The following is a 16,270-nucleotide window of genomic DNA, read 5'->3' as shown; positions in this document are numbered from 1 at the left end:
GCACCGCATTGTTGTTTGCCAACCGCCAAAAACACGTCGAAGAAGAAGAAGGCGAAGCGGAAGTGACGCCACCAGGCAGCAGGTGGCGTCACACAGCTCCCAGAAGCCGGTGTATCTTAGCTTCCGTCGGAGAGGATGTAAACAGAAGGACACCGAGTCTTGAGAGAAAGCGGTTGAAAACATGACCAAGCTGGAGCTCCTCAACGTGTTTCTGAACGACAGGCTCACGGCGGCGGCCGAAGACATTTTTCGCGCCGTAAAAGACACGGTGGTGGAGTACCAGAGTGAAATCCTGCGCTCCAAGGAGGAGAACGAGCGACTCAAACGGCTCCTGAATGTGGCCGTCCAGCGGCTACTGCTGCAGTCAGGTGAAGAGCATCGGCTCACGGCGCTCACTGGTAAAAACCAGCGCAAGTGTCCCAGCGGTAGCTCCCACATAGAGCTATGTGGGAGCTACCGCTGCTACCCACAGGTGTGCTAGCACAGACACACGAAGTCAGTTTGCTCTTTGGAAACAACACTGTTGGTAGTTTAACCTGTAAAAATCAGCTAAACCCAGGCTGATGACTACAAACATGACGTCAGAGAGTTTCCTGAGGAGCCAGTTTCAAACAGCCAGACACGTGATCGCTAACCGTCGCTGTTTTCGCTAGTCAGTACCAGACGTACTAGTCGTTTAACCTGGTTGTTAAGATTTTAACTGGTGCCGGTGTCGTAGGGAGGGTAGGTATCCCCGACAGAACTGGTTTCCCCTGCGTCGGGAGCGCGCACTGGGTAGGGAGAGCGGGTCCAGTTGACTCCGCCTCCTTTCTAACCACCTTGACGTGGAAACAGTGACGTTTGACTTTAGTGAAAGATGAGTGTCGGTACAGTAGCGACCAGTGTGTGGACGGGATTATTTCAACAAACCGAGGACGTTGTGTGTAACGAGACCATAGTCACGTCTGTGTGAACTCGACTCACGTCAATTAATAATACTGCGTTCACAATTTTTACTCTGGTTGTTGCAGATCGCAAAAGGTTTGTGTGCTGGAAACCAAAACACCCACGTTCAGTTTGTCCCTGTGAAACACGTTTCTGTAGATAGACCTCCAGACACCAGGGAGACACACTCTAACTGCACAATCTGTGTGTGTCCAGTCAACATGTGTAGGGTGTATCTGTTAGACACCCTTACACTGACCCTTACACTGACCCCAACTGTATATCAGTCGAAAGAGATTTCTGTTTATAGCAGCATCCATCGCCTCAGAGTGTAAGAGTGTGTGTCTTTGCACTACGCTATATTATTCATCAGCATTAATCCCAGTACTGTGCTTTGCTGTGATAAATGACTTGAGGCTGTGAAACACTCAGGGTCACACATCCATTAGTTTATTAGAGCCAGCTCGGCTTGGATAGCTTCCCCCCTTTAAAACAAGACAGTGTTTATATTTACTTATTAAAGTTCAATAAGGGCAGATCACTTGGAAGAACTGAACATGATTCACTGAGATAGAGAAATGAATGATTAGACTCTGATCACGATCATGGCAGATAGGATGTAGGACAGGATGCAGTGGTAGTGAAGATGAAGAATGAGGCTGACGAGGAGGGTTGTCTGAATGGCAGAGAGCACAGATTTAAAGCATGCAAAGCGGAGGCTGATTGGCTCAAAGAATGCGGGCGAGAAGATGATTGGACTAGAGCAAGAGTATCGAGCGTGGGTAGTGATGCAAAGAACAGGAGAAGCAGAGCGAAGCAGGTAGATGAGTGTTTCCAGGTGCTCCTCAGTGATGCCGAAGGTGACACATTTGGTGTGATGATCTGAAACGTGACGCGTGTTTAAAGAAAATGAGGAAGGAGGCAAATACAGCATTAAAGTGCTTTTACTTACAGTCAGTGTTCAACATGTTTCCAGCTTCAGCCATCTTCACATGTGCAGATTTGTGCGTCCACTACAGCACCACTGTGAATCGTAGTGTTCACTGACCGTGCATAAATCCACCCAGCATGACTGTGATGTCTGTCACCTTTCAGAACCCCACTCTCAGGCCCAGGAAGACGGTCAGCTCTGTGCGTCTGAGTGTGGAAGGAGTGCAGGGTCACACGTCAAAGATGAACAAAGAAACGCTCAAAGTCACTGCTCGCACCAGGTAAGCAACTCTGAGGAAGGAAACTGCAGGAGCGTTGAGCCGCTGAGGTTAAATGCTCCACCTGCCCAAACCGCCTCGCTGCCTCCGCTTACATCCCCAGAGGTGAAGACGGAGACGGACGGGGAGGACAGCAGGAAGCAGCAGTGCTGTAACAGCCTGCCAGCGGCCGCTAACGCAGCTCAGAGTGATTCTCGTGCCACCGCTGCAAAGACACACAGGACTGTGAGAAATGAGCAGCAGGTGAAGGGGCTGCTGCGCTCAAACGGAAAGCAAAGTGCTCACATACTGCAGATTAAAAATGTAAAGTCTCTGAAGGCGTCGTCATCGCGGCCCCATCATCCGAGCCAGAGCATCCAGAGGTGGCACAGCTGCAATGAGTGCGGGAAGGGCTTCAACTTTGCCTGCCAGCTGGAGGTCCACATGCGCTGGCACACCAAAGAGAAGCCATACAGCTGTGCGGTGTGCCGGAAGAGCTTCACCACCGTGAGCATGTTGAAGAGGCACCACCGCATCCACACCGGAGAGAAGCCTTTCCGCTGCCACGTCTGCGGGAAATGCTTCAACCAGTCAGCTCATCTTAACACCCACTTCAGGCTTCACACCAGAGAGAGGGCCGGCTGGAGCCGAGCGCCACACTGCAAGTTGTCCCAGTAGGAACCCGCTTCATGTGTAAACACCAAGAACTGTTTCTTCTAGTGGTGTACAGTGGTGGTGTGTGCTTGTGTCTTGTTGTGCAATAAACATGACAACTGCAGATGCGGTGACGTGTGCTGGTGTTAATGAGTGTAGTTGTAGCTACGCAGACAGGCGAGGCTGGACATTAAAGATGGGAGAGTAAACCATGTCTCCTTTGTCTTCTCTTTCAATGCTGCACTTTTGTATCTTTGTATTATTGTGAGAATTAGCCGTGCTGTTTCTAAGGCCACAGACCGTTCCTGAACATGGTTCATAATGCTTTGTTTCCTTCTCTGCACTGTCTGTGGAAGGCTCAGTGTGGCAATCTGAGAACATGACATCCTACTCAGTCCACGAGGGCCGGTGTCCCTGCAGGCTTTGTGTCCTCCAACCAACACAGCTGATTTAAATGGCTACAGTAGCTCCTCAACGGCTGTGTCCCAATTCAGGGTCTGCACGCTTGAAGTACGCGCACTACGTACGGTGCGTACTAGGAAGTACGAGAAGTGCGGAAGTGAGAGGCTTGTGAAATGGGACGGTCTAGCCTCCGTCGCGCTGTTCAGGTTGCCTAGCAACCTTAATACTAACCGTGAGAAATGTTATATTCAGCTTTGTTTGACAGAAATGAAGGAGAAAAATGTTTTGTTGTTCATTCATTTTTATCATGACATCACTTTGATTAGTTGAGTATGGTGCAGTGGACACATGTGTGACTGCTGTGATTAAAGCATCTTTCTTTCAGCTTAACAAGTGAACCGTCAGCTCGTTCAAACACACGTTAAAGTGCGTTTGGCTCGACACCACCGAACAGAGGCAGCAATATAACACAGCTCACATTAACAGTGCAGTGAATCCTGCTTGTGCCGTGATGTTCAGGACCGAGCAGCATCACTGACTTTCAGCTCGTTGTGTTTGTGGATATATGGCTGACTTTAATTATCCATAAATCATCAGAGTCTCTGTCAGATTAAGGTCGACTATTGAACAGCGTATATTTAAAAGGCTTTGAAACCAAGTTAGTACAAACGTCACTAATGTCACATGACTTTGCTGACATGTGGCCAACAGTCATGTTTAATGTTCTTCATTATTAAACATTCGCACATAAATAAGTGACGTTGTTAAATTATAATATTATTTTATGCCATGTTATGCCCCTAACTAAAGATTGTGAATTATTATGTAGTTTTAGTTTGCATTATGCTCCTGAATTAGAAGAAGCTGATAACTATTGCATTAGTTAAACTGATTTGCATTACATTAGACTGCTGATTTATTGTGGATGAATGATATTGTTTTATGATGTTATAAGAAATACTGTTTGCAGAGAGTCATCGCCTTATTTGTCTGATTAGAAGAGAGCATGCTGGAGTTTTCTGCCCCATCTCAGCAGGAGCAGATAAACGGGGAGCCAAGGTCGTAGCTTAGGCGCCGTGTGAGAGAAAGCATGTGAATGTTTAGGCTTTTATGATAAGGTGGAGGCACCAGAGAGAGTTTGATCAATGCTCCACCATTTGGAGATCTGATGCTGTCTGCGTACGGTGTCCATCTCCCACACGTGTGACTTAAATGGTAAATGGCCTGCATTTGTATAGCGCTTTTCTAGTCCATAGGACCCCAAAGCGCTTTACACTACATTCACCCATTCACACACACATTCACACACTGGCGATGGCAGCTACATTGTAGCCACAGCTGCCCTGGGGCGCACTGACAGAGGTGTGACTATTAAAATCATGGTTTGACTCAACCCGGCCGGACCAGTGTTGTTACCGGTATTGTGGTTTTTCCTCTTGTCTCCATCCCCAATTTTTGAACTCGTAACAACGTCATATTCAGTACTTCTTTCTGACAGTTCACTCTTCCGCCGCTCCCTTCTGCCGTATTTTGCCGCAAAATTATCCACACCCACCGCCGCACTATGAATTGTGGGATATATGGGACCACGCTTGATATTTGGGGAAACCGAGGCGTATTTGAAGTACACTTCGAATTGGGACAGCCGTCGTCGCGTGGCGGTGACGTAATCGCACTTAAAATGCGTGCTTCAAGCGTGCGGTCTCTGAATTGGGACACAGCCAACATGTCCTGCAGTTCCCCAGAGGCCTGGTAACGAACTAATCATGTGATTCAGGTGTGTTGACCCAAGGTGAGATCTAAAACCTGCAGGACACCGGCCCTCGTGGACTGAGAGTGCCCACCCCTGTCCTACTGGAACACGCACACCTCACCACCAGTCCAATCATTACTTTCATCACTGTCATTAAAATGACATCCAGTTTAAATTCTTTGTTTCTCCAGTTTGGAAACGTCTCTGATTTCATTTGAAGTTGTAAATATTAAATACAGCCTGTGGATCGTCAGGATCCAGGGCCTGGGCTGGCTCTCTGATTAAATACTCCTAAGCTCAGATCTCATGAGCATGGCCCACCATGGGATGTTCAGTTCAGATGGAGGTGAAGTGGGAGTGGTGCCTCTCCCAGCTCTAAGTGCTCAGAATCGTCCACCCTGCTGATCTCTGACAGAAACCGAGCGGAGCAGCCTGGGAGGCTGGCCTCCATCAGCCAGGTTTGTTACAGCAGCTCCCTTCATGACCTGTGACATGAAAGCGTATGAAGGCTGGTGTGCGTAGTGGAGCCCCGCCCTCTGATGTAACTGTGAAGCTGGCTTCAACAAATCCGTTTTAAAAACACGTTCATCTTCTGTCAGTGCAGAACGAGACGTCAGCAGGCTGGGTGGCTGTGGCCAATATTTTTACATTGGTTCATGTTGACAGGAGCAATAAGAGTCACTTTTGTTAGGTTTTGTATTGTTGATTGTCATTTATGCTTAGAAACATTTACTCATATGTGCTTAGAAGTGTATAATCATTTGTAGATTGAAAGAATGTCTCATCCTAGGAGGTCTGTAACAACTCTGTGTAGCATGAAGAGGAGAGGGCGTTCACTCCTCTACAGAGTGTTCTGGCATAGATCACACACCTCCTAGGAGAGGTCGTATCTTCTCTTGCTGATATATGGTTTAGCAAACACACGTATATCTGTTTAAGTATAAGAGCCTTTTGTTCAGATGGACCGCTAGACTCCTGGCACCAGCTTTGGGGGAGTCTTCACAGGGTCACATCTGGACCTCACACACACACACAGACACACACACACACAGACACACACAGACACACACACACACAGACACACACAGACACACACACACACAGACACACAGACACACACAGACACACACAGACACAGACACACACAGACACACACACACACAGACACACACAGACACACACAGACACACACACACACAGACACACACACACACAGACACACACAGACACACACAGACACACACACACACACACACGGTACTCTTTGTGTGTATGTAGACGTCATATGTTAATGACCCTATGCATATTCACGTAACCTCAATAAAAGAGCAGTGTTACGGGGGAACGGACGAGAGCAGCTGGGGTCAAGCGAAGGAACGGCGTCTGTCCGGTCTCTCCCGTGCACGAGAAACATGAAGAACTTTGCCTACTCGTGTCTTGCTTGCTGTGTAATTATATTGTCCTCAACGTTCCAGCGAATAGGTTCAAGCTACAAACCTATCAACTTTTGTTCTGCCACAATGAGTTTATGATGAGCCGAGGACGTACTGTCCACTCTCCAATGCTCAGCTCTGTAAGCACTTTATGAATGAGAACAGTGTGGAGGAGAGCCTGTCCACCAGACTGACAAGCTGTCACAAACTGGTTTCTCTGGTCTGTCAGCTGATGTGTGGCTCATTGTCCTTACTGTCCAGTTTTATTAGCTTTTTGTTTTCTTTTGTTACCTGTAGTTGTAAAAACCTGACATTTCTGCAGTGCAGAGTGAAGAACAGAGGCTTCAAAGTCCAAAGTTTGAGCTTGTTTGTGGTTCGGAATCATAAACGGCTTCAAGCTCACTCAGACACTGAGCCATGGCTCTGTGCCACATGCACACATGTCTGCATCTCTGCCATTCAGACACACTTTATATGCACTTCATGTGATGTCACTGTCAATACTGAACTGCACATCGAGTCTTTTTAAAGGAGGCAGTTTGTGTTGCTGTGATGGACAAGTTTGAAAGTGTTTGTCCTCCACAGTGGAAAATGACTTTACCCAGCTCCCCGTCTCTCTGTGGACCTGGACCACTACACTCCCCGTCTCTCTGTGGACCTGGACCACTACACTCCCCGTCTTCAGAACGTCTGCCCCCCTTTCTTCTTTCACATAATGGTATGATCCCAGTCTGTCTTTGCATGTGATTGGCTGCCTGGTGTGCCCATCGAAACAAAGTCCCGCCCCTGCCTGCATGGATGCTCAGCAGGGGTGAAGGTTCGGCTCACACATACTCACACATACCCCACTGTGTAAGCTGTCCATGGACCAGCTGCCCCCCAGATCTGACTGAAAACCAGCAGTGACGGAGCTTTGTCAGCTCTCAGGTCGCTTTGTATTTATGTAGCACCAAATCACCACAGTCACCTCACTGCACCTTATACTGTAAGGCAGGGCTGCCCAATCCCAGTCCTCGAGAGCTACTATCCTGCAGCTTTTAGATGCATCCCTACTCCAACACAGCTCAATCAAATGGTTTGATTACCTCTTCAGCATGCCATCGTGTTTGGCAAAGGCCTGATAACAAGCCATTCATTTGATTCGGGTGTGTGGGAACAAGGATGCATCTAAAAGCTGCAGGACGGTAGCTGTCGAGGACCGGGATTGGGCAGCCCTGCTGTAAGGTAATGACCCTACAATAAGATGAGCAAGCACTTTGGCGACAGTGGGAAGGAAAAACTCCCTTTTAACAGGAAGAAACCTCCAGCAGAACCAGGCTCAGGGAGGGGGCGGGCCATCTGCTGTGATTGGTTGGGGTGAGAGAAGGAAGACAGGATAAAGACATGCTGTGGAAGAGAGACAGAGGTTAATAACAGATATGATTCAGTGCAGAGAGGTCTGTTAACACACAGTGAGTGAAGAAGAAACACCCAGTGCATCATGGGAATCCCCGGCAGCCTACACCTATTGCAGCATAACTAAGAGAGGATCCAGGGTCACCTGGTCCAGCCATAACTATATGCTTTAGCAAAAAGGAAAGTTTGAAGCCTAATCTTGAAAGTAGAGATAGTGTCTGTCTCCTGAATCCAAACTGGAAGCTGGTTCCACAGAAGAGGGGCCTGAAAACTGAAGGCTCTGCCTCCCATTCTACTTTTAAATACTCTAGGAACAACAAGTAGGCCTGCAGAGCGAGAGCGAAGTGCTCTAATAGGGTGATATGGTACTACAAGGTCATTAAGATAAGATGGGGCCTGATTATTTAAGACCTTGTATGTGAGCAGCAGGATTTTGCTGACTGCAGCCAGAAGGTGGCAGTAATGTGAAGGATGTATGCAAACACAAACACTGCTGTAATAAATGTCGAAACTACTACATTGCAGTATTAAATACTATTAAATATGTGCAATGGGATGTAAAAATATAAACAAGTAAACTGATCACAGCAGAATATGAACTATTGTGTAAAATAAACTGTAAAAAGAGTGAGTCTTTATATTGTTTTAGTGTCCACTGAGGGCTTCAGATTCTGTGTATGACTGTACACAGGACAGTGACGCTGACTTTGAGTCCAGGGTGAGGAGATGCTCTGCATGTATTACAGAACCAGTGGTGCCTGACTGGCTCCACCACGTCTCCATGAGAGCTGGAACTGGTTTATAACTGTGCCCTTGTTTGCAGGTGACGGGTCACGAGTATAGCACATTATGGTGTTTCCTATAAATCGAGGCACCTTCTGTTCCCATTACTCTGAATTTCTTCTAAGAATGTTCCTCATCGTTAGCGTCACACTGTGTGTCAGACTTCACTGGTATATTTCCCTCTTTGTTTGCTGTTGGCATCGGTCCTGGTTTTGGTTGAACACCCAGAATGCACTGCAGTTCTATGCAGAGCCCATAAAACTGTGTATCCACTTACTTTTTTAGCGTCTACAAATACAACACAACGTGTCAGACTTCCTAAAGAGTTGCAGTGCTGAACCGTGAGTCATGTGTAGAGGCTGAAATAAATGAATGTGATGTACGGGGGCTCTGTGGAGGTCAGCTGGTTCAGTGTCATTGGTTTGGTCCTTGTAACAGCTCCCTGACAGCACCATCACGTATTGCATGGATATTAAGATGCTGCGTTTTATGGGCTGGTATTCCTGCAGCTGCGAGGATCAGTGTCCACCTCAAGGTTCAGTGCTTCTCACTTTCTCTGGCACTGAATAAAATGCTCACGGACTCACGAGTTTAGTTCCACAATGATTGACATACAAAAACAAATATTTCCAGGCACTTAGTGGTCTACACCTGTGCTCTCATGTGAGCAATGCTGCCCAGATTACCTGTGTTAATGTTGTCTTAACATGGACTCACTGTTGCGGCACTAAAGCCACGCCCTCACACCTATTCTCAGTTTCAGTGTGAGTCACTCAGTTATGGATGCTGTCACTAGTTAGCTAACATAGACGACAGTGTGTTAGCCACCCGGGCTGCTGCCGCACTGACAGAAGATGAAGGTGTTCAGCTTCACAGTTACATCAGAGAGCCTCACACATCTGCGTCCAGCCCACTAAAGAGCTGCTGATTCTTACAGGTCTACTGTATCCCATTTGACCTTTGACCTCTCCTTCAAGCTCAGCAGATTGATTTGAAGGCCAAAATGACAGCACTGCCATACAGCGTTACTTCAAGCCGTGCTGCTTGCTGCTGCGCTGTGTAGAGATGTATGGGGGTTGTATCTGACGTTTCTTATCATTCTGTATGTCCATTATAGCAAAAGCTTCTAAAATGTAAATGTTTTCCTTTGACTGCCCTACAAACTGTCAAAGTAGAATAAAGCCAGCACATGCACGCGCCTAGTTTTTGCTTGAACCCTGTCACAAAAATCAAACCTCTCTCATCTTTTGCACTTTGAATTCTCCCTCTTTTCTTTGTCCTCCAGCTCCACCACCTGCCCATCAGCTCCATGTGCACACATCTGCACACCCGGATGCTCGCTAGCAGACCCGAGAGAGCGCAGACAAGGAGGGAGGAGGTGCGGAGACCACAACGGAGAGGGAGCGAGCCGGAGGAGAGCCCTGCACTGCATTAACGAGAAAGAGCACAGAGGAGGAGGTGGATAGTTTTCTGATGCCGAGCTGACGGTGCCCGGTGGTGAAGCGGAAAGTGGAGCGGCTGACAATCGCAGGTAAGCGGACCGTTTGTACTTTCCACCGTGATGGAGGCTCTATGATGGGCATAGTCGTGGCTCCCATAGCGCTGACGCATCGGGTGGTGTCCTGGTTCCGGCCGCACTGGATCCCGAGGAGAACCGATGATGTGAAAAATGCTGCAGCCTGAGCCACGTCCCAGGGGCTCGGAGCGCAGTTTACACGTAATTTGCATCGTTTACCGGCCACTCGGTGCGCCAGATACCCCCCCCCCCCTCCCCCACCGCGCTTCTCTCTGCGCATTTTCTGGATGATGCTGCGGTTTTGTGGGATTTCTGCTGCTCTGCGCAAATTGCAAATAAAGATAGTCTGCGGAGCTGAGCGTCCCAGCCTGGCTGTGTGCATCTGCAGAGGCCTTTGTGTGATGTGGGAGAGGAGGTGTCATTGCAGAGGACGACCGAACGAGGACATTTAAAGGGCTTCAACTTAGGCCCCGGGTCTGCAGCCTGTGCGCACAGCGAGGCAGGTATGGCCGTGAGCGCCGGAACTGCATCACATCGGAAAGCCGATTTAGAGGAGTTTGTGTGGTGTTCGCCAACAGCAGCTATCAAACAGCACTTTGTCATGTTCGTCCACTCAGAAGAAACTTAGCTGTGTGTTATAGAGCTTTGGTAAGCCTGTCCCAGCTGCGTGAGGAGTCATCAGCGGTGCTGAGCAGTGTCTGTGTCCTAACAGTGTTAACAGAGCACGCACTGCCTCAGGCTGGCAGCTAACAGTGTGTCAATGATCACGATTGATTATTATGTCTCATATGACGTAACTAGCTGTGGTGGATGCTGATCAGCCCAGTGCTTTGTGTATAAACCTTCTGTATTGAGGTTACAGCACTGAGGACATGCAGCAGCAGGTTCATGTGGACGCTAAAGAACAACAGTGATTGGACAGCTTTGTTCTTCTCTAATGTGTGATCTTTGGAGCCTTGTTCTACGTTTCTGTGACCTGCATACATGCAGCATGTCTTCCTGTTGTGTGCCTGTCATATTCCTGCTGTTCCTATACTGGATAGCGGCTGTGATCTGTGTGTTTTGCAGCCACAGAGTAGCTGTATGGATGTATTGACTTGTAATGAGAGCCTAATGCACCTACCCTGTGTTTGTGTAGTTTCCAGCCCAGTAATAAATGATGTATAAGTCCTCTAATACATTCAAAAGAGTCAGAGTTAATCTGCTTGTAGTTCCTTTTTCCCACTAGAGGGCATCTGAGGCACAGACTGTCCCATGGTCAACGCATAAGCACATAATCAGGTTTCAGGATTAACATTAATGAGCTTTAACAACAGCAAACCTTTGTCTTTATGAAAGCTTCACATTTTAAGGACAAGAACCAAATTCTGCTGAGTTTCCACACCTCATGTAGCCACAGGGGGCCACAGCCAGTGGACCCGGCACTCCCAGGTCACATAGATGAAGAAGGCCACCTGACCGAACACCTCTGTCGAATCAAACATCATAAAGAATAAGATGTACATGAGCCCAGGCGCCTACGGTGCGCTTCACTGCTGTCAGGCAAAGATAGAGGAGAGCAGGGAGCATGTGAGCATGCAGGGCAGGAGTGTGCAGCTGACAGTACTGATTGTAATAATTATAGTGTTCAGATCAGTGTGTGTTCACTTACATGAGCCTGTATAGATGTTACATTCTCTGTACTGCTGTCAGCACACACAGAGCTTTCACAGGAAGTGAGGCGCCTGTGCTTGTAGAAGTCATTTCAGAGTTGATGTGAGCTGTCGACACTGAAGTTTGATCTAATAATTGTCTCTGGAGTCGACAGCTTCACACAGCAGAGGAAAGGCTGATAAAATAAGATCAGAGAGATTCAAACGCCATGTCCTCTCAGCTCACAGGCTTTGATCTGACCTCAGGCTGGCCCAGCTTCAGTCCTCATTATTGCCCCAGCACAGAGTTCCCCTCTGTCCACACTGTGGATCGACGTCTACCACAGCATGTCGGGGCGGTCAGCTTCGTTTGGTGCTTTCCTGCTGGGTGGGGTTCTGCACACTCAGGACACAGACGTGTTCCTTTACTGAGTGAATCGATGCGCTGCTATCAGTAGGCTGACGAACTTTCTCACGAACACTACAATCACATACAAGACCCTCTAACCGCCTGAGAGCACACCCTTGGGTTAAAGAGATGCTTCACTGTGGTTTGCCATGTCCAAACACACTCAGCTGCTCTGTCTGTCTAAGAGCTCGGCTGCAGAGTCCCAAACACGCCCACAGCTCACACTTTAACTCTTTAACGTGTTCTTTTCTGAAAACATGTTTGCTTTTGTACTTAGGATAGAGGAACGTCAGGAACAATGCCCATCTGGCCAGCTGCTCAATGTATATTTGATCATTGAAGTTGCTTCCTGACATTGGCCAACGATCCCAGGCCTATAATGGCTCTGACCAGTTCACCCAGCACAGCTTCACACTGTAGTAGCCCTAAAAATGAAATAAAACTAGAAAAAGTTGCATTTCCTGCGAAAATGCCGTGCAGTGGAATCTGAAGGAGAACTGCCTGCTGAAAACACTCAACTCTTGGCTGAAAACTGTTGTATTCGAAAGGGTACACTAAGCAGCGTTAAGGAAGCAGATTACATGTATTAAATTCAGTTGACAAGTTGCCCTGGCAACACACGCAAGCAGGGAAGATGTCCAGCAATTGTCACATGTAGGATTCGAACCTTTTGCCACCGAATCTCACGGCGGCTGCTCATCCCACTGAGCCAAACCAGTTCTGATCTCAAACAAAGATATGATGAGAGAAAAATGTGCACTGTGCAGAAGAAACTCAATTGTGCTAAAAAAAGGTGAAAAAGCTGAAAATTGTGTTGAAAAGAGTGAAAACAGTTGAACTGTTTACACTCTGGAAATGTTGCCATAAGCGGGATTCGAACCGGCCCTCATCTCACTGAGCTAAAACACGGCTCAGCCCAGCAAGCAAAACTGGTAATGTGGTCCCTGTCAGCAAAATGGGCCAAAAATGGCATAAAAAGCTTAGTATCTCAAAAAGTATAAAAGTTATGAGCACCAAAAGATATAGTAGGCATCAGCAGAAGGAGCAGAACAGTTTAAAGTTTGAATGGTGAAAATCGGATGAAAACTGAGGGAGGAGTTAACCAGCAAAGGTCGGAGCAGCTAGAATAATAAGGTAGAAGAAAGAATAAAGATTCATTCACACAATAACATGAAACAGAATGACCGGTTTCATTCACTTCAGTTGACTGTGTATACCAACAGCTCACTATAACAGCTGACTTACAGCACTTCATAGGGTGAAGACCCTACAGCAGGGGTGTCCAACCCCAGGCCTGGAGGGCCGGTGTCCTGCAGGTTTTAGATGTGTCCCTGATCCAACACAGCTGATCTAAATGACCTCCTCAACATGTCCTGAAGTTCTCCAGAGGCCTGGTGATGAACTAATCATGTGATTCAGGTGTGCTGACCCAGGGTGAGATCTCAAACCTGCAGGACTGGCTCATAGCTGGTTGGACACCCCTGCCCCACAACATTAAAACTCCATCAGTCACTAATGATGCAGCAGTGATATAACAACACAAAGAGCAGCCTGATAATAATGATTTACAGTAACCCAGTCGAGTAATGAACGGACTCGCTTTTCAGCATAAATATTGCACATGTGCTTAATGTGCACGTTGAAGGAAGTATGCTGGTGTTACTGGAAGACAAGGTCTTAGATGCTCTGTGTTTAATCAGTCGTAAGAACTGAAGTTCTTCTCCTGTTTGTGACACTCTGGTTATCAGCATGACAGCGTTTCATACTCTGAACACAGACAAAGGGGTAATAATATATATGATCCTGTAGGAGAAACCTGGCTGTGGTTACGTGATGCTGCAGTTCATGTGTTTAGTCAGCAGATGGCAGTGATATACAGTAAATGTGTCCTTATGATCGTACAGATACATAGATGTATTATAGAAGCTGTTTCACTGTAACAGATCAGATGTAGTGGCAGGAAACGAACCGATCCTTTTGTGAGCTTTAGTGATAAAAGCCGAGGTAACTCTAGAACATGTAGCAGCAGACTGTGTGGCTGTGGTCTGCTCTGTTGGCTGCACTCCAGTATAAAGGGAGCAGCCAGTGCAGATGGGGCGCAGCCAGGCCAAGTGGATTGTGGGTAAGATGGTGCCCAGTGATTAAGGAAGCCCGCTGGCATCAGTATGATCACCTGGCACGGGGTATCTGTTGTTCAGGTGTAGACATGCTCACCTGGCATGGGATTTAGTATGAATGCTGACTGTAATATTTGAGCTGGCATATAATGCTTTCTGGACTCCAAGCCACTGCCACACATAATGCAGTTATGTCTTGATGCATGCTCAATCATCCAGGTAAGTCAATCCCAAAAGTTCATTCTGTTCATCTGGATGTTTTCAGCAGGAGAAACATTTCTTGACCACTGATCAATGACCATGAGTACCATTCAACAACCGGCTGTGAGGTCAGGAGGAACGCTGGTTTGAGGGCGGAGTCAAGGAGGCCATTCACGTGAAAAGGTAAAGACCATCTCTGAATCGAGGAGGGGCCTAAGGGTACATCTGTCACCATCTTACATGCTGTGATTGCAGCCATTCCCCAACTCTCTGTGAATGGGACTCATGGTTACTGATCAGTGGTTGTTGGTGATCAATAGTCATGAGAATTTGCATAATAATGATGAAGGAACTGACCTCACAGCCCATTGTTCCCTCAGTGGGCTGGTTTCAGTCATTATGCACATGTCCTGTTTGTAAGATTGAAACCTGCTGAGACTGAAGACGTCAGCTGATGATGACGAAATGTTTCTCCCACTGAAAACGTCCAGATGATCAGAACCAGCGTTTGGAGTGTCATGATTCGTGTTTTGAGGAGAAGACAAACGACTGCATGGTCTCAGTAGATGTCAGAATAGTGATTTTTATTATACATATGTACATATGGGGAAGATGAGCATCACAAGCCTTTTAGAGCCGATCTCCCCCGAACAAGCATCTCACAAGGCTTTTATTACAATGATGACGTCAAGTCACATGATAAGTATCAGTCAGTTCTCAGAACTCAGGAAGTTCCCCTCACTCCACAAGTTCTCCTTATAAGGCCTCCAGATGTTTCCACTCAGCCCAGCACTCAGAGAAAACCAGTGTGTGTGGTGTGTATATCTATTCGTGTCTATTGTGAAAGTATATCTATCAGAAAACTGTCCTCAGACGACCCTCCTATTCTTACTAAGTGTGTGTGTACACATTCATGTGTTATATAAGAGCGTGCATGTACTTTAAAGGCCTGTGTACGTGCAGAACTGAACATAGAACTAAGGCAGGGTCCAGCAGGACCCACAGGCTTCTGAGTGGTTACAGAACTGTGAAACAGCTTTAAGCAAATAACATGAATAGTACAGAACAACAATAGACTGATTAAAGTACTGATAATCTGTGTAGATTAATGTTAACATAGATGTGGTTCAAAGATTATTCTGTCAACTGGTTCAACAATGGTAAATGATTAATGATTGATACTTCTGATTATAACTGTGATCATAAGAATACAAAATAAAATATCTCCTGGTCACAGGAGATAGTGCAGTTCTATAGTGAGACATTAGTGCATACTTTGATTCCTTTCTTTTGTCCTATGCTTACAAATTGACGTCTCCTCTGTGCCTGTTGATCCAAGCGTTGATGCTTCAGTCAGGCCTGCTGAGAAAGTGAAACTGGAGCTACCAGCTAATGTAAGCAACAATGCAACCTTGGTTAGCTCCATCACAATGAGAGAGCACGCTTATCCCTGTGTGTCATTGCAACAGCACCAGAACTGGATTATAGAGCAGAGAAGAAGGTGGACTGGTTTCTGTTGTTTAATAATAATAATAATAATAATAATAAACTTTATTTATAAAGCACACTTAAAAACCAAGGGTATGCCAAAGTGCTTAACAAGTAACATAGAGAATAGAAGGAGGATAATAGAAATAGGACCAAAGCAAGTACTAAGTATGCAAGCAGGTAGCTGTCACTGATACATAGGAAAGCAACAGGTACAGAGCAAACAAGAATTTAAATGAGCATAGAAGTGCATGATATAAAATCATAAAAGAAATATTAACTAGAGGGAAAGGCAAGATTGAATAAGTGGGTTTTTAATCGTGATTTGAACAGTGCAATGGAGTCAGATGCGCGGAGGTCGAGAGGAAGGGTGTTCC

The 16,270-nt window shown here is 46.8% G+C and overlaps 2 protein-coding genes across 26 annotated transcripts in view; both read left to right on the top strand.

Moving 5' to 3' along the window:
• Positions 1–43: 43 nt before the first annotated feature.
• LOC146573554 (uncharacterized) lies at positions 44–2,974 on the top strand. Of its 2 annotated transcripts, none has more exons than XM_085272804.1 (2): positions 44–368; positions 2,020–2,974. In XM_085272804.1, the coding sequence occupies exons 1-2, from the start codon at positions 182–184 to the stop codon at positions 2,787–2,789; spliced, it is 957 nt and encodes a 318-aa protein (XP_085128930.1). In that variant the 5' UTR covers positions 44–181; the 3' UTR covers positions 2,790–2,974. The 2 variants fall into 2 exon arrangements, with proteins under 2 accessions (XP_085128930.1, XP_085128929.1); XM_085272803.1 differs by having other exon boundaries at positions 44–398.
• A 6,880-nt stretch (positions 2,975–9,854) lies between these two features.
• nfasca (neurofascin homolog (chicken) a) overlaps positions 9,855–16,270 on the top strand; it is a 165,538-nt gene continuing 159,122 nt past the window's right edge. For 11 of the 24 annotated variants that reach the window (XR_014892382.1, XR_014892385.1, XR_014892386.1 and 8 more), the window contains exon 1: positions 9,856–10,062. The gene's annotated coding sequence lies outside the window, so the exon portion shown is untranslated. Of the gene's footprint in view, positions 10,063–16,270 lie in introns of all 24 variants that reach the window. The other 13 variants (XM_085272795.1, XM_085272789.1, XM_085272785.1 and 10 more) reach the window with 4 other exon arrangements.

Source organism: Mchenga conophoros, linkage group LG5 (genome assembly GCF_057382185.1).
Source record: "Mchenga conophoros isolate Kocher_MC1m ecotype Shallow Benthic linkage group LG5, M_conophoros_male_GT1.1, whole genome shotgun sequence".
Taxonomy (NCBI): Eukaryota; Metazoa; Chordata; class Actinopteri; order Cichliformes; family Cichlidae; genus Mchenga; species Mchenga conophoros.
This window is presented reverse-complemented; position numbering and strand designations above follow the sequence as displayed.

Coding starts and splice junctions, on each gene's coding strand:
- LOC146573554 (XM_085272803.1), top strand. CDS start 182: ATGACCAAGCTGGAGCTCCTCAACGTGTTTCTGAACGACAGGCTCACG. Junction 399..2,019: donor TCGGCTCACGGCGCTCACTG/GTAAAAACCAGC, acceptor GTCACCTTTCAG/AACCCCACTCTCAGGCCCAG.